The sequence below is a fragment of the Anguilla rostrata genome, chromosome 3 (genome assembly GCF_018555375.3).
Source record: "Anguilla rostrata isolate EN2019 chromosome 3, ASM1855537v3, whole genome shotgun sequence".
In the NCBI taxonomy this organism is placed as follows: domain Eukaryota; kingdom Metazoa; phylum Chordata; class Actinopteri; order Anguilliformes; family Anguillidae; genus Anguilla; species Anguilla rostrata.
Window position 1 is genome coordinate 49,718,786 of NC_057935.1, and position 23,530 is coordinate 49,742,315.

The following is a 23,530-nucleotide window of genomic DNA, read 5'->3' on the forward strand; positions in this document are numbered from 1 at the left end:
CCGCGGAAGGAAAAAGGTTGGGAAACGCTGTCTTAAAGCATTGTCAGTAGGATTGAGTTTGGTGTTGACATAAATTCACTGTGTGCTTTTTGTAGCTTCTTGAATGACTGAGGGCCTATTTGCAACAAAGGTGTAGAATCTTTTCATTTAATTTCCAATGTATTTCAGTACCAGTGTACTGTCAGTCCAAAAAAAAACAGATTTTTGTTGCCCTAACTGTAACTCTGGTTTCAGCATTTTATCCAGTCAAACAGTAAACACTTCTGCTGCCAATTCCTTGGTATGGTCACCTGCTTTAAAGACGCAACCATCCTGGCTAGCAACAGAGAACTGATGCGGCTGTGCAGACTTGAGTTCTCTGAAAGTCAATTCACCGGTTTACCTTGAATGCAGAGAATTTCTGTAAATCTGTTAACCATGTTTACCATTGCAGTGTAACAGTTGCTGGGACTGTGTCATCCCAACCACAGGTTCTCCAATTCAACTCTTGAAGCATTAGCATGGCTGTTGAAGTGAATGGAACAATAAGTCCCAATGAGTCACACACAGAGCGGATGACCGACAGAATACCTCTTCTGGTATGTAGTCGTTTATGGATGTTCATCCTATAACTTGAACTTGAAAACATGGTGATAGTCTCATGTTAGTTTGTGATCATAGAGAATGAGCATAGTGAAACATCTTTAGCTTTGCCTCCATGGCTGCCAACTCAGAATCCAGATTATTTTTTTCTTCTGTTTCTTTAATGCTGTATAGGGATGGGGCATGCCCCGCCATGGCATAACTTGGCTGGATGGCATACCTGCCATCCCAATTCCTCCTCTTCTGCTTCAAGGTCATGCTTTTGCTTTAAAGCAGCAATCTGTGCCCGAAGTGCTGTTTGTTTAGCCTCAGCCTGAATGCGTGCTGATGCAATTGAAAATACACTGGCATTTGATTGGCTTGATCTCCTGCCAGACACCCTGCTGGCTATGGCTGAAACACTGTCATTAGGCCCAACTTCATGTTCATCATTTTCATAGTGAATGCATGGGTTTTCAGCATCAACATCTGTCATCTATTTTTTAGCATTAGCAATGCAATCTTAATAATATGTCACTTTTGGTTCCCACCACTTAGTTTGATCACTTTCCTTTTCCTCTTCTGGTAATACATTTTGCAAAGAAGCATGCAATACATTAAACTCTTTAAACAGTGAACTGAACTTTTCCATGTTGGATGTGGCTTCATGTGCATTTTCACATGCTTCTTCACAATATGATGTGAACTCTTTAATTATATTGGAAAAGTTGTCCTAGCTTTGCCTTTCTGCAATCCTTATTCTCACAATCTGCTCTCCCAATAACTTAGCAGTATGCTCCACAATCCTTCTTTCATCAATTTCTGCATGTTTTTTAAATGACTGTGTTGGTCATTTAAACCTACACCCTGAGCCGACCAGTGGAGGATGGGTTCCCTCCTTGAGTCTGGTTCCTTCCAAGGTTTCTTCCTATCTGTTTTCAGGAAGTTTTTCCTTGCCTCTGTTTCCTTAGGCTTGCTCCAGTTGGGGGATAGGCCAGGATTGTCTGTGAACCGTACTGTGACAATTGTTTGTGAAATGCGCAATGTAAATACATTTTGATTTGATTTGATTAATATTTCATTCATTAATGTTTGGAGCGTACCTGCTAATATTGCAATCAGGTGGACATAGACATTCGTAGATGAAACACCTATATTAAATTTTAACAAAGGTGGTATTGTCATCAAACATGAACCAGGATTTGTCCAGTGTTGTGGCTGTGGCTCCATTGTGATTCTAAGCCCACCAGGCACAGCGGCAAGCATCCGTATCTACTCAAAAAACTATTTTTTCTCAACTCTTTTAGCTGAGAAAAAACTTCCACTTCCACTGCATTTTTGAGTGATATTTTCAGCTTGTTTGAAAAAGGGGTTACCTCAGAAGGATAGACTATTTTCAAAGGTTCAAATATTTTATTTGAGTGTGTATCAGGTGTTGCCCAAATTAAGTTAAAGTCTTTGTTTCCTGTAGTGTTCTAAGGTGCCCACATTGTGCATTTATTATGTGTGAAAAAAGATTTGTTTATTAATTGCGCTGATATATCTGACTATATAACATCATTCCTCCATCCCATACAAAGTATCACATTCAATCATTACAACCGTCTGTAAAGCCTAACGTAAACCATTTTTTACGTTTGGCTGTTAAATGTCTATGACCAATAAACTTCCTAATATATGATCACAAACGAATGGGATAATCACATAAAAGAGAAATAAGGATCAGAAAGGATTTCTAGAGACTAGTTTCCCACAAAATAGTCTCTCTCGCTAGATGTCTTTCAAGTTTCCTTCATGCCGCGGCGGCGCACTATTGGCAATTTGCTGTGCAGGATGAAACGAGGAGAGTCGGAGTGAATTTGTGGGAGTGTGGACAATACCACAAAGCCAATTTGTGTGAAGGCAGACGCTGCTTCCTGAGGTGCCCTTGATGTTGCCTGCGGCCTGCTTTTAAGTGCCTTGTTTGCCTGTGTGCGGTGCACAGAAAAAAGGCCTAAAATGCCGGGCAGAGAGAAGGATGCGAACTTTCAGGAAAGATGATCAAAGGCAACTGTTTTGTCGCTCCCGTAAACACTCCTAATAACAGAGGCCGCCTGACATCACACAAATATGAAATCTTGCTCTAGGCTGTTCCTTTATCGGAACACTTGCGGGAACAGGAATTTTACATAGGAGTTTTATTTTATTTTTAAATTGCTTCACTAACTATTCACAACATTTGCAATAAATATTCACTACTTATTTAATTCACATGTACCATTGTGTCACAATTGCTTTAGACAGACATAAGCATGGAGCTGAAAAACACTTACCTTCAAGTCATTGTAACAGAATGTGCTATTACAACAGACCCTCCCACTTAATGCGATACTGGATGATAATAAAGTGGCTCATTCACTTTCACTTCATGGTACAGTGCTGGGTTCAGGTTCATCTGAGAGTGTTTTTTTTAAGGGGTGGAGGGGGTGGATACTGGGACTGGGTCTTGATTCATTGTGTCCCTGTGCCACCTAAACTTGGACTCGACTTGCCTTAATTCTACTGCTGGAGCTTGTTGACTGACATTAGAGAGTTTGCCCATTTCTGCCAGAGCTTGCAATTGGTCTTTTGCTTTTAAGAAACAATACCATGCATTCAAATCCCAGGACTTTTAGTCAGATAGCTCAATTAAAACTTTCATATTCTGTAATGTGCTATTTGGCAAATAATTCCTTTTAAAAGAGGTTAGTCACTGAATAAATTATAGAATGAACAGTAAAATAAGGGTGCTAATTGCTAAACGTGTGGAAAACTGTTTACGCTAAACGTTAACACTAAACCATTCATAAAAAATCTAAGACTTTAAAGACAGATCAAATGGCAATGAGCAAAACCTACAGTACATAAATTAGGTTCTAAGGAAAAATATGCAAGAACTTTTTCAACATTTTCAAAAACTTTAACAGATGAAGAGATTGTGGTTGACAAAAAAAAAAACAAAAAAACACAGTAGTTCCCCAGTACTGAGTTTGAAAAACCCCTGAATGATAATGTGTGTACTGTCCACACATGCCTGACGGAGACATTTGGACAAATGGGTTGATTTTGAAATGGGGTGAAGTTTTGAATATAATGACCATTGAGACTTAACTGTGTTAGAAGCCAGTGTATGGCAGTTATTTGACTCCAAATACCTGGCTGACTCCTAAAAATATCTTCTGTCTTGTGAACTGATATTTTGAGTTTTGAGTTCATTCTTGGCCTGAAGTTTGAAGATTATATGCTTTGTATAACTAAGATCATATGCTTAATTATACTGATAAAGTACTGATAAAGTACATGGTTATGATGTAAATAGTGCTGATTTGGCATTTGAATTCAACATTGATTTTGTGGTTAGAATATCAGTGACTATGCAGCTCCCCTTTCGCAACCCTTTCTTGTGTCAGTGTTACACTGAAGACGTGTAGCCTTGAGATGGAAGATACTGGCCGTCTGCAGGGTATTCATTAAAACCTTCATTAAATGTTTTAATAGAGCGAGTTTAAAATGCCCCCTCAGCCCTCAGTGGTTTATTTTACGGTTATTATAAAATTTCTGAGCAGATAGCTACATCCAGGTCATTGCACACAGGTTTAATTTTTGCGTAAGTGGAATACTATCCAGCTGAGGCACTTAGCACAGTCATGAACCCAACAGTCCAGATCTGTCCTGTGCATTTCAGAAGATGTGAGTGCAATTGTGCAGTTGCCAAAATTATATAGGATGTTGCTGCTGTGATATGGGGGACACAATTGTGAATTTGTTTTTTCAAATATGGGGGAGGAAAATAAGGTCTAAAAGAAGTAGTTCTGGTTGAATATTTTGATCGAGTGTATAGTCCCCTGTTGGAAGCTTAACCAACGCATTTGTGGTTGATTTGGTTTAACATATCAAGTGGTAATGAATAGATAGGAATCCAGAACCCAGCGGTGTATAATTTCAAGAAACATTTCTTCAATTACAATTCTGATGGAGTTAACCTCTGCACTAAAAAATCTCCAGAGTGTTGTTTCTGCGTGAGAAGATGCATCAATAATTTAATTTTCTATTGAATTAACCGTGACTTCTGTTACATTTTCTGAATGCTTGACTGATAAAGAAAGATAGAGAAATAATCCCTCTTGAGGAAACAGGCCTAAAATAATTTCTCAGAAACAAGGTCACTTCAGCAATGTTTAGCAAACCTATTATTTATGTTTATACAACTCAGCTGCTGCAAAAACAATAATTAAAAAAATACAAAATGTAATCTGGTTTAAATAACAGTAACGCACATGCATCTAAATTAAACCATTTGAACACCAGTCACATGAATATTGAAATAAAACATTAAAATGTCAAATAACCTATTAGTCTAAAGGTTAAAAATAGATTGAAATTACATTTATTATATCTCAGCTTACTAAATGACACATACTTCTTTAATAGGCTGTGACTCAAACTCACTCAAAGCTCTTCTCTTAGGGACATAGAGCTTGACTGTAGCACAAATGGAACAAAATTGTGTCTGAAGTGGGTACCATAGTGCACCTGTAATCAGAACTGACTGAAGCCCAATAAATCCTAGATCCTAAGGAAAAAGAGTCATGGTTACCAAAACTCATATTCAGGGCATCACAAATTCAATTTAAAAAATGGGTTCTCAGGCTGCATCGAATCTGTCCGGTAACTCTGACAAATGTAGTTAGTACACTCCACCACTGGAGGGCGAGAACAGAGAAAGGGGATGTCTGTCTCTTTGGGGAATGAACTGCTGGAGGACAAGTCGTTTGTGGTTGCAGACCAGAGAGGTCATGCATGGGTGCAGGGTTTGGTAACATGCTGGAAGCAGGGGTGATCTGTCCCCATGGATGCTCGTGTACTGGCCAACATCACTGTTTTAAATCTATTGGGCGCTACGACCAGAAGCCAATGGAAGTTGTGGCCTGAGTATTTTGGTAAGTTCTGGACATATTCAACCGCTTGATTCAGCATAAACTGGAGAATCTTGGTGACACATGCAAAGCTAAAGTTCCAGAAGTTTAGTGCAGTCCCGAAACACTGAAGCTGTATTATTAGCATAAGACACCCTATACTGATAAAAATTGTGTTTTTATCTCACTGATGTTCTTAAAACTGAAAGATGCAGATGAAAAAACACTATTATTAATAAACCCAGTGGCTATTGTAGCATGCTATGTGTTTTGAACAGTTCACTTTTTGAAGTTGTTATATTGTTTCAGTGTATGTTTTTTAATGACCCAGGCAGCTTTTGAGTGTGAATAAGGATATTTTAGATACCTGATTAACTGCCAGGTTTACAATGGAAATTATCAGAGGATGGGGGCTTCATGGTTTAAAGTATAAAAATACCCTTCAAGTAACTACAGAGCAGCTAGCACAGTGACATTATACCCGCAGAGGAAGTAAGTGTGTATGTTTCATGATTGTTTTTTTTTTTTTTCTTCAAAAATTTACATTTATCCTGGGTGGCATAGTGGTGCAGTGGGTAGCACTGGTCGTGGGTTCGAATCTCAGCTTGTGACCTTTCTGTGTGGAGTTTGCATGTTCTCCCTGTGTTTGCGTGGGTTTCCACCATGTACTTTGGTGTTCTCCCACAGTCTAAAGTTGTGCAGGTAGGCTAATTGGAGACTCTAAATTGCCCATAGGTATTAGTGTGTGAGTGAATGGTGTGTGTGCCCTGCGATAGATTGTGGCCTGTCCAGGGTGTATTCCTGCTTCTCGCACAATGCACGTTGGGATAGGCTCGAGCACCCCCACAACCATGCTCAGGATAAGCGGGTATAGATAATGGATGGATGGATGGACATTTGTAGTATCCTTTCTGTTGGAACCAATTCCAATGACACCAGCAGTATAAGACTGCTGCACTCTAAGAAAGAAATGGCTTGGTTTTTGATAATGACAGTACGTACATAAATTTGAGAGAAGCAAATTACATTCAATTACATTATTGTATTGTACAGTGCTAAATTGCTTTAATACATTAGTTCAAACATTGCGAGATCTCAAACCATCAACAAATCTACAGGACTGAAAATGGCTTGTTATTGTACAATTCCAAAATGTGTGGAAAATAAAATGCAAAAATAGCCTTCATGTCTCTTTCTCCGACTACCTTGAGTCAACTCAGATCTGTGGTCATTTGTCCTCAAAAGGTAAATCATATCATTTCACCTTCAGCCTCTATCTACGGTAACTCCTCATCAATAAATTTGACCGTCCTTAAGTAAGGTTCAGCACTGTAACTGAAACCCTCTTCTGTTTCATAGTCTGACATAACTGTAGCTTCGATTTTAATATATAAGTAGCTGGGCTAATATTAGGCAGTGCAGTAGACTGCTCCTTGGCCTGGCCAGCTTTATCTAAAACACACCTATATAAGAACAATATAAGAACAGAATTTTATGTTTACAATTGTGAATAAAGGCCATAAATGAATTTGTTTATATGCAGTCTCTGGAAAGATGCTGCCTTTGTGCAAGCTGTCTTCAAGTTACTTGAAGTGTATTTTCTTGCTTTTTGAGCCCTTGAATGCCTTCATGCCTATCATTGTTAAACAAGTCTAAAATGTCCTCTGTGACACACAAAAACTGCATGGACCAATCAAGACCATACTTTAAAACTGAAATAATATTTTTAATAAAACTTAAGTAAGAGACTATTTCTTTTAGCTTAAAGTACAACCATTATTGTTGGACGAGGGTGCAGTTTTAGAAGTGAAGTAATAAGCTAAACTATTTAGTAAGCTAAATAGTTTTTTCATTATTATAATAATAATAATAATAATAATAATAATAATAATAATAATAATAATAATAATAATGAAAACATATCTAATAATTATGTTTTATTAGCTTTTATCTTTAAAATTCAGCTTTTTGTGTTGATTTTTATAATGCTTTTACATCGCATCCATGTGGCTGTTACCACTCTGTATTTAACTTCTCAGCATTGCAGTTTAAATCCTTCTGTGATTATAGATTACTTTCTAAACCAAACTGTATCCCCCTATTTATGCTCCAAATTTAGGATGCTTAGTCATAATTGCAGCCCAGTCTTGTCACCGATGTCCTCCGTTGATTCAGGGGGGCACAGCATGAGTGCCCTCTGAATCATGAAATGCCAACTGCCCCTTTTCACTCCGCCATGGAAAAAAGTCGATAAACAAATTTTATTTGCACACTGATAATGCTTTTGTAATGGTTATAGGAACATAACGTAAACAAAATGAGATATGCTTCAACGTAGATTCGGGTAGGTAGTGATCAAACGGTTCCCTGAAACTCCTGTTTTACACCGAACACGCAGTTTAAATCTGGAATTAACTAGCCAAGACGAACGACCTGTGACACAGCAAACAGGGATTAAGAAGATGAAAATGCAAGCAAGCCATACCCCTGCTACTAAATAAATGCTAACACAGGAGGTTAATAGAATGCTTAAAAATCAAGTGTTACTCTGTTATTTAAGAGCTAAAAATTTAATTAAATTTCTAGATCACTGAGAAAATACAGAGGATAATTGCAGTGTTAATCCCTTTCGGATAACAGGATGGCTTCTCCCTATGCTACTAGATTTCACTGTAAATTTGAACATGTGCCCAGTCATCTCCCAAGGGTTCATTACATTGTTTTGATAGAGACAGCATAAAGTGCTAATGTCAGCTTCTGGAGGATCGTTTGCAAGGTAGCAGATTTGCTCGCAGTCGTCTGTGGAGGCAGAGGTCTGCTGTTTTGGCTTTCTGTGCCAAGCGAATCCTTTCAAAATGAAGTAGGTGGTAAATTGCTGGTGAGAGCCAGCCAGCCATTGCAAGAGTAATAACTGGTGTGACATGTGCTCAAATGGCAATTTATTAAATTTTCACTACAACTGGATCATCAGAGAGCGAAACAAGAATTTTGTGCCATTGTAGGTTTTGCTGCCTCTGGTCATTGAACATTTCTTTGCCAAGTTGTAGTTCCTAACAAGAACATAAAATGCATTAAATCTGAAAGCTAAATGTGTTAAAGGGAAAGTCAGCTACTACTGCTTATAGTCCACTTTACTGGACTCCCTTCACGCTTTGTGTTACACTTCATGTACTGTTAATCTTTCACAATTACACTTGACTTCCATGATTACCAGCATACACATAGATGCCATAGGTATAGAATGCAATATAATATGCAATGGCTTCACCATTCGTCACTACAGCAGACATGAGGCTGTGAGGTCAATGCTGTAAAGACAGAACTCCGGCAAACTGGTCATTTTTGGCACTGTTCATTATTAGCATAGTAGTACCTCCAAGATACAAACGCATCTGCAAACATGTTCAAAACTATGTTTGAAACTTCAAAAGTGGTGTGAAAATACACCTGTTTTATAATCTTTTATTTTTCGGAATTGTGTAATTAAATTGTGGTAGCCTTATTTTTAAAATTGACTACTTATCATTTCATATCTACAATTCTTAGTCGAAACTAAAAACTACTAATTAAACCAGTGGCAGTCTAGATCTCACAGATGGTTTTTACACAGTGTATGACTGTGTATGCCATTACATTTCTTTACATTAAAGTATCAATAAATGGTATAAATTATTTTTTAAGAAAATACCTACAATGGTTTAAACTGGATTACACAGATTTAAAAGATCATTTGTCACTATGGTAACAACAGTCAAACAACCGTTGCTAAATTCAAAGGGGAAAAAATATTTACTATTTCATGTCCAATAGAGTGCTGACATATTAATGGCTGTCAGACCACCTTCTTAACTCTACAGTTCAGAAAAGGGTAATCTGATTGTGAATCAGTAATGGATTGATCTGGGAAGATTTTTTGTTTGTTTGCTTGATTCCAAAAAGATGCCATTGAGGTTTTGATTGGATGCGAGATTAGAAATTCCAAATGAAACCAAGATTACATAAAGAAACAAGGAATAATATTATGTCTATTGTTCTTCATCAAAAGCATATCTTCACTAACAAATGTTTAATTTTAATTCGAAATATCAGACAGGTGCTTCTAGCAGGTCCATTTAAGTTTCTGGTGGACAAATTTCATAGCTGGCTTGTAAAATGACTCACCCTTATAAAAAGCGCTGTAGTTACTGACTGACAACAGTAATAAACTAGCTTGCCAGTTATTAATGAAGTCCACCTGGCTACCTCTGCCTGGCTGCTCGAGCACAGCTGCCCATGGGAACTGTTTTCTTGTAGTCTTAAACCATCATTTCTGCAGCAAATTGGCAACTGGCTCTCTAAGGGAGCCCACTGGTACCAGGGTGCTGCATTAAGACACCAAATGATGATGAGGATGATGAAGATGATGACGATAACGGTTGTTGTTGTTGTTGTTGTTGTTGTTATTATTATTATTATTACCACTTTCTGTGGTAATAATAATAAAGTATTACAATTACACATGCAGACATTGTATGCATCATGTAAGCTTTACATAAAAAGCTTGATGACTTTAAAGTTCAGACTCATTTAACTTTGATAAAACAGCAAAACCCCGCCACTCAGGACCAGGTATGGAGTCCTCTGCCCTGATGTGCCACATCATAGTCTACTGATGTCATTCCATATCAAATAATGAAGCTTCTGTAAGGTGTTCAAATGATGTATCAAAGGTTGAAATGGTTTCACAGAGCCAGAAAGGCATCACAGCTTCGCACAACTAAAAAAAGATAAATTTCCTCAGCTTGTCAAATACTGGTTGCTGAGGCTTAGTCTTGCGACTTCATAATGACTCATTTTGCAGTACAGACACAAGGTTGAATTGACATCCACATATCTAGCAACTTCTTTTTTTAAAGTCACATTGTAATTATGTACTGCTTTCCAGCACTGGGCGTACAATGCTTGTAACACAAAGTAAAATTCCTTTTATTTTAAAAATATAAAACCATTCAGGTTCGAAACACACTGAGGAACAACCATGGGATCATGAATACAAATCTGAATTCTGGATAACAGAACCTATTAAATGAAAAACTTCAGGGCTTGAATAAATATGACTGCATTAAAAACTAGTCCTGAATTACTAAAATATCACTATGTTGAGATACTTGACTGTTACAATAAGCCCAAAGTAATAATTTTATCTGAAGCTGAAGCTAATTTTCATTCATTTGCTCAACATGTTTGCAGTACCTCGTGAACATATTAATCTGAGAATGAGAAATAGATGCCTGAATGTTTTGAATGAGAGTTTCAGGTACCTGCTTTTGTCGATGATTCTTAAATCACATTAATTTTTAGAAACGCTACACTGCAATATAAAATGAAACGTAAACAAATGATTCTGTTCCCATTATGCAAATAACATACTGTAATTCTCCCATTAGCTCAGTTAAATTCAGGTGAATAGCTTCTTTCTATATTTGGCAATTGTGAGGTCTTACAAATAGTACAGACAAAACGATGGACAGGGCAAGCAGCAATTCCCACTCAAATAGCTGTGGGGGCTATAAAAGCTAGGGTCAATGCATCAGACCTCTAGACTTTTTTATGGCTAGAGGGTAGCAGGGCACATGACTGGGTCTATGTTTCTTCAGAATCCATTTACATTTATGTCCACTTACAGCATTATACTTTTTCAAATACGCTGCGTACGTTTTTTCACTGCAGCATTGCTATCTGCAGTGAGACAGAGCTACAGATAAGCATCCTGCACCTAAATTAATTAAGCGTGGTGCTCATTATAATATGATGCAATTAGCCAGGGGTGCACAATGAGTGTACTTTTTGGAATTTCATACCAACTATTTAATCAGCCCAGTCATTTATTTGATCTGAAATTTCCTATAAAGTCATGAGTTTCAGCTGCAGACTGCACATGTATCCTGGGTGAAAACATTTTGCTCTCGTATGCTGTTTACATATTTAAAAGTCAGAATATGTACACCTTCAGGAATCAAGATGCGCACCTCTGCATTAAGTCATGGGCTTCTTCATGTAGCATCCCAGAATGCGACTAAAACCATATAGGAGACAGATGTATAACATAATAATAAGACCCATAAATAGCCTATAAATTTGGATAGTTATTCTCCTCAGAACTGATCCATGTCACTTTAATGATACAGAGGCTTTAGGGATGTTTCCAAATACCAACCATTTTGAATTGTGGGATTTAGTTTAGACCCCATGGCCAGTATTAACACAGTGGACAGGGATATGTGTGACTGTATAAATGGATTAAATGCAAAAAATATGGAAAGTAATGCACAAAAATGAGGAAGTGCCAGCAGACCTTTAAGTTGTTTACTTAAGATGGAAAAAAGATGATATGATATGATGTTATATGATATTATCTGATATTGTATTCTCTCTGCATAATATGCACTATAAAATGCAGTATATGCACCCTGGCTGACAAGAAAACATAATAATAATAATAATAATAATAATAATAACAACAACAACAACAACACAGCACTCAAACTGGAATATGGGCTTAATAAATGAATAAGCATACATAACCAGGTGCTTCTCCAAAGTTCACCTTCTTATTTAACAGTATACTGTGCCCTGATTGAACTCAGGAGCAAATAGAGCCCTCCCTCTCTGGTTACTAGAGCTGATTACACACAGGGTTGCAGACCATAGTCTGTACAGCAAGACCATAAGACAATGAAGTTCAACCCATATACGGCATTAACTATTGTTGCATGGCTTTGTCGAATGCTCGATTCTGATTGGTCACTTCAGGTGTCAAGTATGTATGGGATGGTCCTCCGCTTCGCGTTGGGACATTCTTTGCCTCTGCGGTGTTCATTATTTCCCGATAGCTGACCACCTCTTTGGGGATCATCTCTTACTTAAAGCCTCCAGGTTATTCACTTTTATAACTCTTATGAATGCACCAGCAGTTCCAAATGCTAAACTGGAGAGAGTAATTCAATTTTACATGGCAGTACTTTTTTTTTTTTGCTACTTCGGAAATTTGTCATGTTTTATCTCCTTCCTTGAAAATCCCTTTCATCTGCAAATGCTATGAATGCGTTATATACTGCAGAAATGTATTTATTCATTACTTTTTATTCAGAATAATTAGAAAGTAAACAACTCATGTGACTGATTTATAGGGGATTACAAATCGCTGACATGGCTGATGCACAGCAGGGTAAAGAAATCAGTGACAAGGTTGATTCACAGTGCACTAAAATCAAACATGCTGGCCATATTTAATACACTCAGAAACACACTTTAATACAACCATGTAATATGAAGCTTTGAAAATAATCTAAACATTGGTACATTACACTGTGAAATGAAGTTGTTGGATGGATAATTGTAAAGTCATGGAGTGCCTTTCTCCCATTGTAGAATAAGCGTGATTCACATGATTGACTGAGGAAGAGCCTGTGTCACCACTCTGGGAATCTCTGGATTGGTTTTAAATGTTTCCAGCTTTCCTGCTGTCTGGGCTGCTTGTCTGATGTGAGCACAAAATCTCAGTTGGAGGTTGAGCCTGACAATGGCTCTAGATTCCAGTTCTGGTGCTTGTTGCGGATGAGGTAGCTCCAGCCTCCAGGAGGAAGCAGGACTCCTTATTAGCTTGGCCAGAAGCAGGCACTCACTGCAAATGATGGTTGACTCCTATAGCCACAATTTCATAATTTCAAGCTTGGGCTATTTAATTTGTTGGTTATGGCTGGAACACAATTTCCTTCAAAACACATGGCACAGGGCAGCTTTAAATGGTCTATGTTTGTATGGGTTTATGCTACATTAATTTTTATTCAAGAGGCAGCAGACTACAGAATATCAACATGGTGAGTTATAGCTCATGGTAGTCTAGCTTTTACTGTAGGTGAGTGTATTAGATGACAGTATGTACTTCAGTTGCAATGGCACTCATGTAAGGTACAGGTACTACTCCAGAGAAACAATGGTAAATACCAAATTTAAGAAAAGAATTATGGTGATTATTTTCACCTCTGTCACCACTGTGGGTGGAGTGGGTGTGAATTTAGCAGGACACAAAATAAGTGGCTTTGAAACACCTTTAATCAGGAATGCTGTGAAGGGTCCCTGAAATCTGGTCATGTGGTTTAAGAAAGAGATGAAGAAATACAGGTCAGTTACATACAACTTTCACCTGGTTATCAATGCAAAACATCTCTGAACTCAGCAAACTCGGCACTGAAAAAGAGTAAAACAATTCCTTGCATTTTACATTTAAAGATTGATGTTAAATACAGGCCAGGCTTCAGTCAGGAATGCACAAGGAAAGAAAATACACTCTCAAGAGCCCCTTTATGCTTTTCCCTCTTTTCACATTAGAGTCTCAGAAAGTGAGAAATTAGTGGACTGAAGTGTAAGAAAAAAACAGCAGCCTTAGCTATTACAGCCCTCTTTGCTTCTTTTCTTTGCTAGAAACTTTCAGTTTACACACAGATGCAGATTTTGGAAACGTCATCCTGGAATGGACATGTACTGCGGCAAAACTTAAAAGAGCGGATGTTGATTCTTAGAAAGAGTTCTGCAATGAATATCAGAGTCATTTTGAAGGAGCGTTGTGCATGGCACATTATTGAGGGGTCAAACTGGTGGACAAACGTAGGGCAATTACGTGTCTTCACTGAAATGAGGGACTGAATACAGATACTTTCTGCTACTCAGTACTGTCTTTTGAATATAATTTCACTGCCTCGACTATTCAGAGAAGGGTTTTAAAGGAGTACCATGGTGGTTGAATGTGACACTTCCCAGTTGTCTTCAGGCAACAACAAAACAAATGTGCATAATTTTTTTATTCTTCAGTCATTTCAATGTACTTTAAAACATATTTTTCTAAGCCTAAATTTCCCACGATAAAAATTCACCCGAACCGTCTGGGCGTGGTAATGAGAACTGTCAGTTAGCTATGATTGACAGACCGTGCCCCGTTACCATAGCTAGCCCCATGATAAGCGCTATTTTTGGGAGACTGAATTTTCACAAGCTAGCTACCTTAGTAGTATATCAAGTATCGATAGATAGCTAAGGTAAGGACGTTGACTTATATCCAATTATAATTTTTGCTATCTAGCTAGCCAAGATAAAAGCACAACTATAACGTCCTCATAAAAGCAAACTAGCAAGCTAACGTTATCGATAACATTGCCTTATGAAAGCGAACCTCCTAGCTAGCTAACGTTAGCTAGCTAGCTAAATGAATTTAACCAGAAATAATCTAAAGCCACTCTAATTTAAGTGAACCTAACGTTAGTCAAATATTTGCATTGTCTGAACAGCAGGACGGTGTTTTCCTGTCAGATTTCTTTACGGGGCGTGGAAATGGGAGTGGTTACTGTATTCGTGACGTAGCAAAATGACAACTTTCTCAACCGGTTGAAAATAGGACGATGAATTTAAAACGCATATTTCTCCAAAAATACAGAACAGACATATTTAATACTTTGCTCATTGTGTTTCTTCAATGCCTCTTGTGCAAATAGCACATAAAACCGATAAAGTGTGAAAATCACCATGGTACTCCTTTAAAGACTGACTGCAAATGCTGTTCACTTGTCTGGTTACAGTGAGATTTTCTGTATCTGTGTGAATCTCACAAATGGAAAAGAATTCAAAAAATGAAAATGCTTTAGAGCACACGAAGGAGACTTGTAGAGCATGATGATTAAATGCCAGGAGAATGATATACACAAGCATCATAGGCTGGCTGCACGGTTTCCCATTCTCAAAACCCTAAAAGATGGATAACCACAGATGAACTGGGCACTATGTAGTTCTTTAATAAATATTCCTTTTTCGAAAGTGTAATTTGTTCCACCTGTATTCCTCAAGCGGAGTGCTATAAAGATAATGACAAGATGCTGGAAAAGGAGGCGAGTTGATTGCGTGACTAATTTTTCACTGCACGTTCTGGAGCACCTTATATTCAAGTACAATGAAATGAAATCCCATGCACACCTTTAACAGGTATAGCTATCTGAAGGCTTCCTAAATTTTTGTCTCGCAGTTTACCTCAGAATTTGGAGGCTGATTAAACTCTGGTTGGAAATAAGGCCAGAATTACCTTTGGATTTTTGAGTGCCCATTTCTTGACAATTTGTTTCTTCAAAGCTTTCTTAAAAAACAAACAAACTCTGCTAAGCAATTTTTATTAGTGGACACATGGGAAATTACATTGTTTTCCAGCTTAAATTGCAGAGAATGGGTGATTCGTCCATTAATATGGAAACTGGTTTCTGATAAGGATAGCATTTTAGCTGTCAGGATGATTCTTGTAATGCATTACTGAATTTGAATGAATTCTCAAATGAATGTCTCAAAAAGCTGCACCATTATCTGGAAGTGCAGTTTTTATTATTCCGAGAAAGGATGGTAACAATACAGCTAAAACAATCAAAATATTCAGTGCATACTCTATCCCTCTGTCTGTGCGTGTTTGTGTGTGTCTGTGCATGTGCGTGTGTGTGTGTGTGTGTGAGAGAGAGAGAGAGAGAGAGAGAGAGAGAGAGAGAGTGTGTGAGTGACCGGGTCCCTGCAGAATCATTGGGTCACACACGCTTTGCCAGCAGTGGAGCGCTGTGGTAGAACAATCAGGTTGTCACTGTGAATTTTACAGAACATGCTAGCTTGCTCAGAGGTATTATAACTAAAGAACATCTTTCAATTCTGTGCAATTTGGGACTGCAAAAGCTCTCACATCATTTCTTACCTCATAATCTTGCTGGATTCTGCTTTTTCATTTTTTAGGTGTGTATAAGAGTAAAAAGGGAGGAATGGGGCTGGGTTAGATCAATACACCTTTCCAAAATCAAACCATCAAAGAAATGAGACAACCCAACTAAGGACACATTAATGGTGAGCCATGCCTTTCAGGATTGATTTAGTCAAAAAAGTCCGGCCAAAAAACATGCATCTTGTGTATATTTACTGGAATTGCATTGCAATCCCCAAAAGCGCATGCATGCACCTCTATTTGCTACAAATATTAGAGCACATCCTCCAGTAATTTGGAAAAGGACATACTGCAGGTTTTCTTCTGGGCTCTTGACCATATGACAAATCCTTGCCTTCAAGCTTAGCCAGAACATTAATAAGTTCTCGGCAGAGGAAGCCAAGCGGAAAAATTACATTATAGAAATTTACCAGCTGCGATTATCCAGAGCGACTTACACAACTCTTTTGCTTTGTCACATTGTATCAATATATACAGCTGGATATATACTGTAGCAACAGTAGGTTACGCACCTTGGACTTTGGTATTCTTCAGTTTTCAACCCAAGCCCAGCTTTCTAACCATTATACTACAGTGTCACTATATCAAACTTGATAAAGCTTTTGATGAAGCTTTTTTCGTACTCTTACTGAGGACAAAGCACCAGTGTTATCCAAGGTAAACGTTTTGCTAAGCTAATAATAATAATAATAATAATAATAATAATAATAATAATAATAATAATAATCAACATGTATTTATATGACACATTTCACTAACAGTTGTCACAATACATTTGACCGACAACCCTGGCCGAAATGCCCACAGGAGCCTAAGGCAACTTTGGCAAGGAAAAAACTCCCTGGTAACAGATAGGAAGAAACCTTGGAAGGAACCAGACTCAAGGGGGGAACTCATCCTGCTTTCGTCAGCTCAGGGTTTATGTTTAAATGACCAACACAGGCATGTTCATATTGATTAATTATTATTATTATTATTATTATTATTATTATTATTATTATTATTATTATTATTATTATTACTTTTTAAAAAGTACATATATATGTGTTCACACATTTAGAGAAATAATCAACTTAGTGCCGCCATAATATTACCTACGACCTTAGAAAATAAATAAAATTTGTTCTTTGTTGTGTAATTTCCCTTGTTATCTGATATTTAAAATTTTAAGGAGCTATTCAACTAAATGCTCGAGGTGTAAACAAACTTCGAACAACATGCATCTTTCCATCGTGCATAATATGGAGAAATTTGGGTGAAAACAGCTTTGCGCGACTGTGTGTATATTAGTCATAGTATTACCATGGGGACTGCTTAGGTATAAAGAACACACGAGAAACAGAAGCCAGATCAAACAAATATGCAGCCATGCAACGGCGAGACTGTACTCTTGTCCTACTGCACGTCATTATCATGGGAGACTCATACAGTGTTTGCGTTTTGCTTCCATGGCACTTAAAGGCGACTTAATTTTTACTACTATTTCCTTTAACTTGCCATATACTTTAAAAGCATGTTAGAGGAATGAGAGTTTTTTCCGCATGCCGGTGTTAACTAGCTGTGCCTCTGCCCACAACGACACTTGAGTCAGAGAAAAGAGGAGGGACTTGGAAGGTGCAGGTTCAGTTATCTGAAGCGGACGGTCTATGTCTACTTCCACGCGCTCAAAGGTTACATCGAGCCCTCTTTTGCGCACAGGCTTTTCGTCTGGCTGCGCGCGGGCATCGCGTAGAAAGCGGTTCCTCTTCCTCTTCATGATAACGAATATTCGCTAAATTAACACCGGGACTAAACAAACATTTTCAGTTTCCTGAGTCGCATTATTTTTGAACGCGAAGATGTGATTTCTCCAATAAGGAATTTGGAATCATAAAATGGTATTCAAACCTGGGGTCTCCACAAAGAAATGGTAAGAAATGGCATTTACTATACATGAACGAAACAGCTTCACGTTTATTCTGATAAGTTAATTTTAAAGCATCTCACCATTGATTTGCTATCTCACCTGTCTAAAAAACTTCATTTCAGGGTATGCGAACAAAACGAAACACTGAAACACAACACTAATCAACACGCTTTAGCGGTAATTATTTGAAAGAATACCAAAGGTGGTATTGAACTGACTATCGGAATACAATGAAATTGAAACTGAAGTGTGCTTTTATGTTGTTACCTTTGACAACAGTGTCCACTTACCAGAGTCAATACACCGTAAAGTACTATAGACATATTTTTCAGAAGCAGTTTTATGAGTGTTTTATTTGCGCAAGTTTGAGCCCTCACTAACACCACATTTAATTTGAGCTGTAATGATTTTGTCAGCGTATAAAATATGATAAAAAACGTATACATTAAATAATGTGGTATTTTTATTAAGACTAAATTCGGTTCACCAATTAGTTCTTCAGTAAAATGAAAATGATTACTGATTGAATTACATTATATGACCATGTTTTTGTATGGCTCAGTATACTCAAAAAGTTTCTACTACATAAAGTCAGATATATAACATTACAAGTTATTACAAGTATAATTGTAATATCAACAGGTTGTATAAAGCAATCATTGTTTAATTATTTATTCAACATATATTACCACTTCATACTGCCAAGCAGTTGCCAAGCAACTATAAGGATAATCTAAACAAGTGATGGAAATGGCCCATGCATTCAATAACAACTTTTAGCATTGTGCATGTTTAATATAGTCCAAGAGTTTATTCTTTCCTGTATTAAATTAAAATACAACATTTCAAAATGTCTAGATTAGTTGAGAGGCATTTCAGTAGAGTTTTCGGCATTAGCCCATCTAGGAATAACTTAATGTGTGTACACTTGTGCTGACTGTCATGGTTATGTTCAAACAGTTCATATACTCAATTTTTCAAATATCAAGTATCAAATCATGAATACGGTTATTGTTTTGTGGCATGCAAATCCAAAAATAATTAACTTCTTTGATTTTCATTATAAATCCAAAATATAAATAACTACTCATTGGCCTACCATGAAGTGACTTTAAAACAATAACTAGTCCCAACGTATGTGATCTCAATGATTGTTACATGCCTTTTTATATGTCACTGAACTGTATGTGCTCCTTCTGGATTTAAATAGTTATGGTGTAAATCTAGTATTTTGAATGGGCAGTACTCATTTGTAGCATGTGAAAGGTGTGAAACAAAATCGCACCTGCGAGTCTTACTGAAAGGATTTTGGTATTTTATGGCTCATATAACACTGTAACATGCTTACTAATTCATTTATTTGTAGGTATGATTTGCCTTACTGTGTCTGATGTCCAGATAAAAATCTGGTTTCTTTATATTAGCAATTTCTTTTCTCTCTGGGAAACGTCAATCCCAAATGACTAGCTTGCACTCTGATTGCAAATGATGCTAAGCTAAATAAAAGTGATTGATACCTCTAGTAATTTATTTATGCATTAGAGGCTTTTTACCCCACCTTTTTTTCAAGAGCAGAAAGGTACTGCATGTCACATGCAATCGTCGTCACTGGAGAGAACTTAACTTTTTGCCATGGCTAATGAGATGTTTTGGTCTACCTGGATGAGGTGCTAATCTGTGTTTATCAGCAGGCTATTTGACCTGTGAGTAGCTGGCGAGCGTTGGGTTTACAAACCACATGTGATTTTTAATCAATATCTCAGCAGAATGGCTGGGGAAAGGCACTAAGCTGATGAATTAACTGAGACCAGGGGAATTCACGACTGCTCCTCGGCGTGGGGCCTGGTCAGAGTCGGGGCGCTTATGCAATGGTGAAGCACTCGATACTGTAGCGCCAGGTATAGTTGGGATGTGTGCTTTTGTTGAATAGAACGGCACGAACTGGCTTCCGCAGGACCGATCGATATGGAGCCACTTTCAGATAGCATTAGGTGTCGGCACTGAGCAAACAAAGCCAAAAAACTTGCTAAAAAAAAGAAAAGAAAACCAGAATGTGAGCATCTGAACCTTCCAACCTTTCTCAAAACTTCGCAAAACCCATTCCACAGATGAATTGCTTTTCTGCAACCAACCAAGAGACTGACCATTTTGATTGATTGCACATAGAAATGTATGCATGCAGAAACAAAGCAAAACTGGACATTTAGTGTTTTTTGTTCAATGGTGCAGTGCTCGTTAATAAAACATTCTGGAGTGGCATGTTCACACATGCAACACACATCCTTACTCTGGAGTGGCATGCTTGCAAAGGCTGCACACATCCTAACACCGTCCGGAGTGGCGTGTTCACAAATGAAACACAGGTCCTAAAACCATCTGTAGTGGCGTGTTCACAAATTAAACATGAACTCTAAAACCAGATGTCTGAGATATCTGGAAATGCTGAGAAAGCATTTGGATGTCTTTCCCATCCGATGTTTTATGTCAATAATTCTGTTGAGGTCGGAACAAAAGAATGCTGTGGAAACGGATATAGATGCATTGTGGTTGAAGCAGGTACTTTATTTTTGCCAAGGACTTGTGGTCATAATATTAAAATAAAATCCCAAGAGGTTCAGCCGTGAAGTAAATAACAGCCTCATCCATAATTTACATTCTTAATTAATTAATTATAGATGGCTGTATTTTGTTTTCTTTCTACTGTTACACCAAGCCTGTTCAGAAGTTATCTGATTTAAAAAATGTACATCAGTTCAAAGTTTGTCATAGAAATACCTCTTCTTAAAGGTACTTAATGATTTTATTCCATGACTACCGCCCCCCCCCCCCCCCAAAAGAAAAAATAAATTAAAAAGATCTGCTTGTAATATCACGCTTTACTTTTCCACTTCATTGCACGTTGAGCAAGTGACTTTGCTGGGTCAAGGTTGAGCTGAGTGGACTGAGTGGAGTGAACTAGGTATCATTTAATATGTGTTCTTCCCTCTTTTGATAGGAAAGTGTAGATGCAAAAAAATCCTTCCATAATTACACTGGACTGCGACGGTGTGGTCATGTAGGACAAATCTCAGACTGACCAAACAGATTATTGAGAGAAACATTTTCGCTGGACGTCAGGAATAATTTTTTCACTGAGACACAGTTGTGGTTCAAACAGTGCCGATTCAGACAGATATAGTGCAGGCTGGGACTAATAATGAAAAATAAATAAACAATATACTATTTTTAATGTGACTGATAGTATAATTTATCTTGCATAATAACTTTGCTTCAGTTGAAACCGTAGTCTGTTGCAAGACTCTAAGATCTAAAGTCTAAAAGTTATTAAGAGGAAGTAATCACAAGCAGTTGCATATAACAATGATTAACATGCAATTGTATGAGAGAAAAGTATAGTGAACCTGATTTTTAATTCCCTAGTTATTTTTATGAACTGCAAAAGGGGATTGAAATGCAAATGACCATATCATGAATTATGCTCATATATTCAAAATTCTAATCTGAACTGCCTACGTACATTTTCAGTTAAACTGATTAAAGTGGCAACATAACATCCTTAAGGTATATCCAGTTTAGCATTATTTGTGATTTCAAATCTCACTGAGACTGTCACTTGTCTGTCAGTGTGGGGGCTAGGCTGCTACATTATAGTTTTTACAAGTTCAGACCTATGAAAGGAGGATATTTACAACAGCCGTTACCTTACAGTACGGCCCACCTGTCTTTTAAGTGGTTCATACTGGGATGAGCTTGAAACCATTCAATCAAGCAGTCAATTTGGAGCAGCTTTAGAAATACAAACTTTGTTTCTTGCATGCTTTTGATAATGGTGACACACAGTGCAGTACTTTCCGAGCCCCAGAGAGCTTGAACACCTGACCTACAGGACACTGAATAAAATACACACACACACCAGTGCAGATTAAATTTATGGTTACTAAACTGCAGTAGATTTATCGCCCCCATTCAGGCTCAAGTAGTTCATTTCTCAGTTTTGATTAACTTCCGATGAGTCATATGTTACAGTAAAAAAGGCACATTGGCCAGACCTATGTTCAAACAGTTTTTTTTTTTTTTTTTTTTTGAAGAGGTACTGGGTTATAATGTAACACAAGTCTTTGCTTGGTAGTTCATGATCATTAGATAAATGCAAGGGGTTGATATGAGGAGTGAGGGTACATTTTTTGTTTACTGTATGTAGTAAAGGACATCTATTTTTCCAGACACTGCTCCCATGCTATCTTTAGATATTTTATTAGGCAGGGGGCACAGTTCACTTTATTTTGTTTTGCAAATAAAATGCCTATCCTTATGAGCCCATACCTATAATTAGCTATTCCCATCAGCAGTTTGAAGATGCATAAGGAAATGAGAAATGGAAAACTACAATAATACCCAAAAGTAGCAGGAAGATTAAGAGCCTTTATACCTGTGCTGTCATTAGAGATTGTAGCATTAATGAATACTTTTTTAAATTCCACAGGCAGCTGAGGTTTATGCCAGCTTGTCAGTGGCCTCTCATTGGCTTCTGCAAACCTTTGCCTTGCTTGCTTTCATGTAAGGGAACCATGCGTCTTCTCTCTGTCCTGTCGGCTCGTATTCAGACACTGCTGAGAGATGAATCAGTGCCCAATTAATTTCTGCCACAAGGCATTTGGCAATGTCTACAATTCAGCATTTCTTTCTGAAAGCCCTTTTGTTTTTGGAAGGATCAGTGCTGTTTTTTTCCAGTTGTAAGGCTGTCATGTTTTTTTTTTCCCCCACAAACATACAGACAGGACACCTTACCCCCCACATCATGACCTCTTAGATTCTTTCCTATTCACCGTGTTTACAAGGCAGGCAACAGTTCCAAATGTGAATGTTTGACTGAAACACATATGATTTCCATTTGAACGTCTATTAAAAAGAATCAAAAACATATTGACAAAAGACAAGGGGTTGACATTTATGTCGTCCGCATTTCATTGGTATAAATAGCTCATTTTGGTGTTGTTATCACTAGAAATTTGAAAAGTCTTTTGAAAGAGTTTATCCCATTATCTTTCTTTACACAATACATTTTTTTACATACACACACACGCACACATGCACACACACCGCTAATTTACTCCAAGTGGACTAAGCAATCAGATTATTCAGTTGACATTTTTACATTTAAATTGGTTATTCACAGAATGTTCCAGCCAATGTATTCTTATTCTTTCACATTCAGAATGTTACCTCACCCTAAGCATTCATTCTAAATGGGTTGTGGGTATACAGTAACCCTATATTGTTTGAGTTCTGCAAAAATATATAATTAAATATACTAGAATATTGAGGTGATTGCTGAGCCCAACCTGCATTATT

General features: G+C 37.5%; 1 protein-coding gene across 3 annotated transcripts in view; it reads left to right on the forward strand.

The window, feature by feature from the left end:
- The first annotated feature begins 5,346 nt into the window (after window positions 1–5,346).
- The window catches only part of htr4 (5-hydroxytryptamine receptor 4), a 115,424-nt gene continuing 97,240 nt past the window's right edge, over window positions 5,347–23,530 (forward strand). For 2 of the 3 annotated variants that reach the window (XM_064328052.1, XM_064328051.1), the window contains exon 1: window positions 5,347–5,519. In XM_064328052.1, the coding sequence (XP_064184122.1) occupies window positions 5,429–5,519 (91 nt within the window). In that variant the 5' untranslated portion in view covers window positions 5,347–5,428. Of the gene's footprint in view, window positions 5,520–17,932; window positions 18,182–23,530 lie in introns of those variants that run through there. The other variant, XM_064328053.1, reaches the window with a different exon arrangement.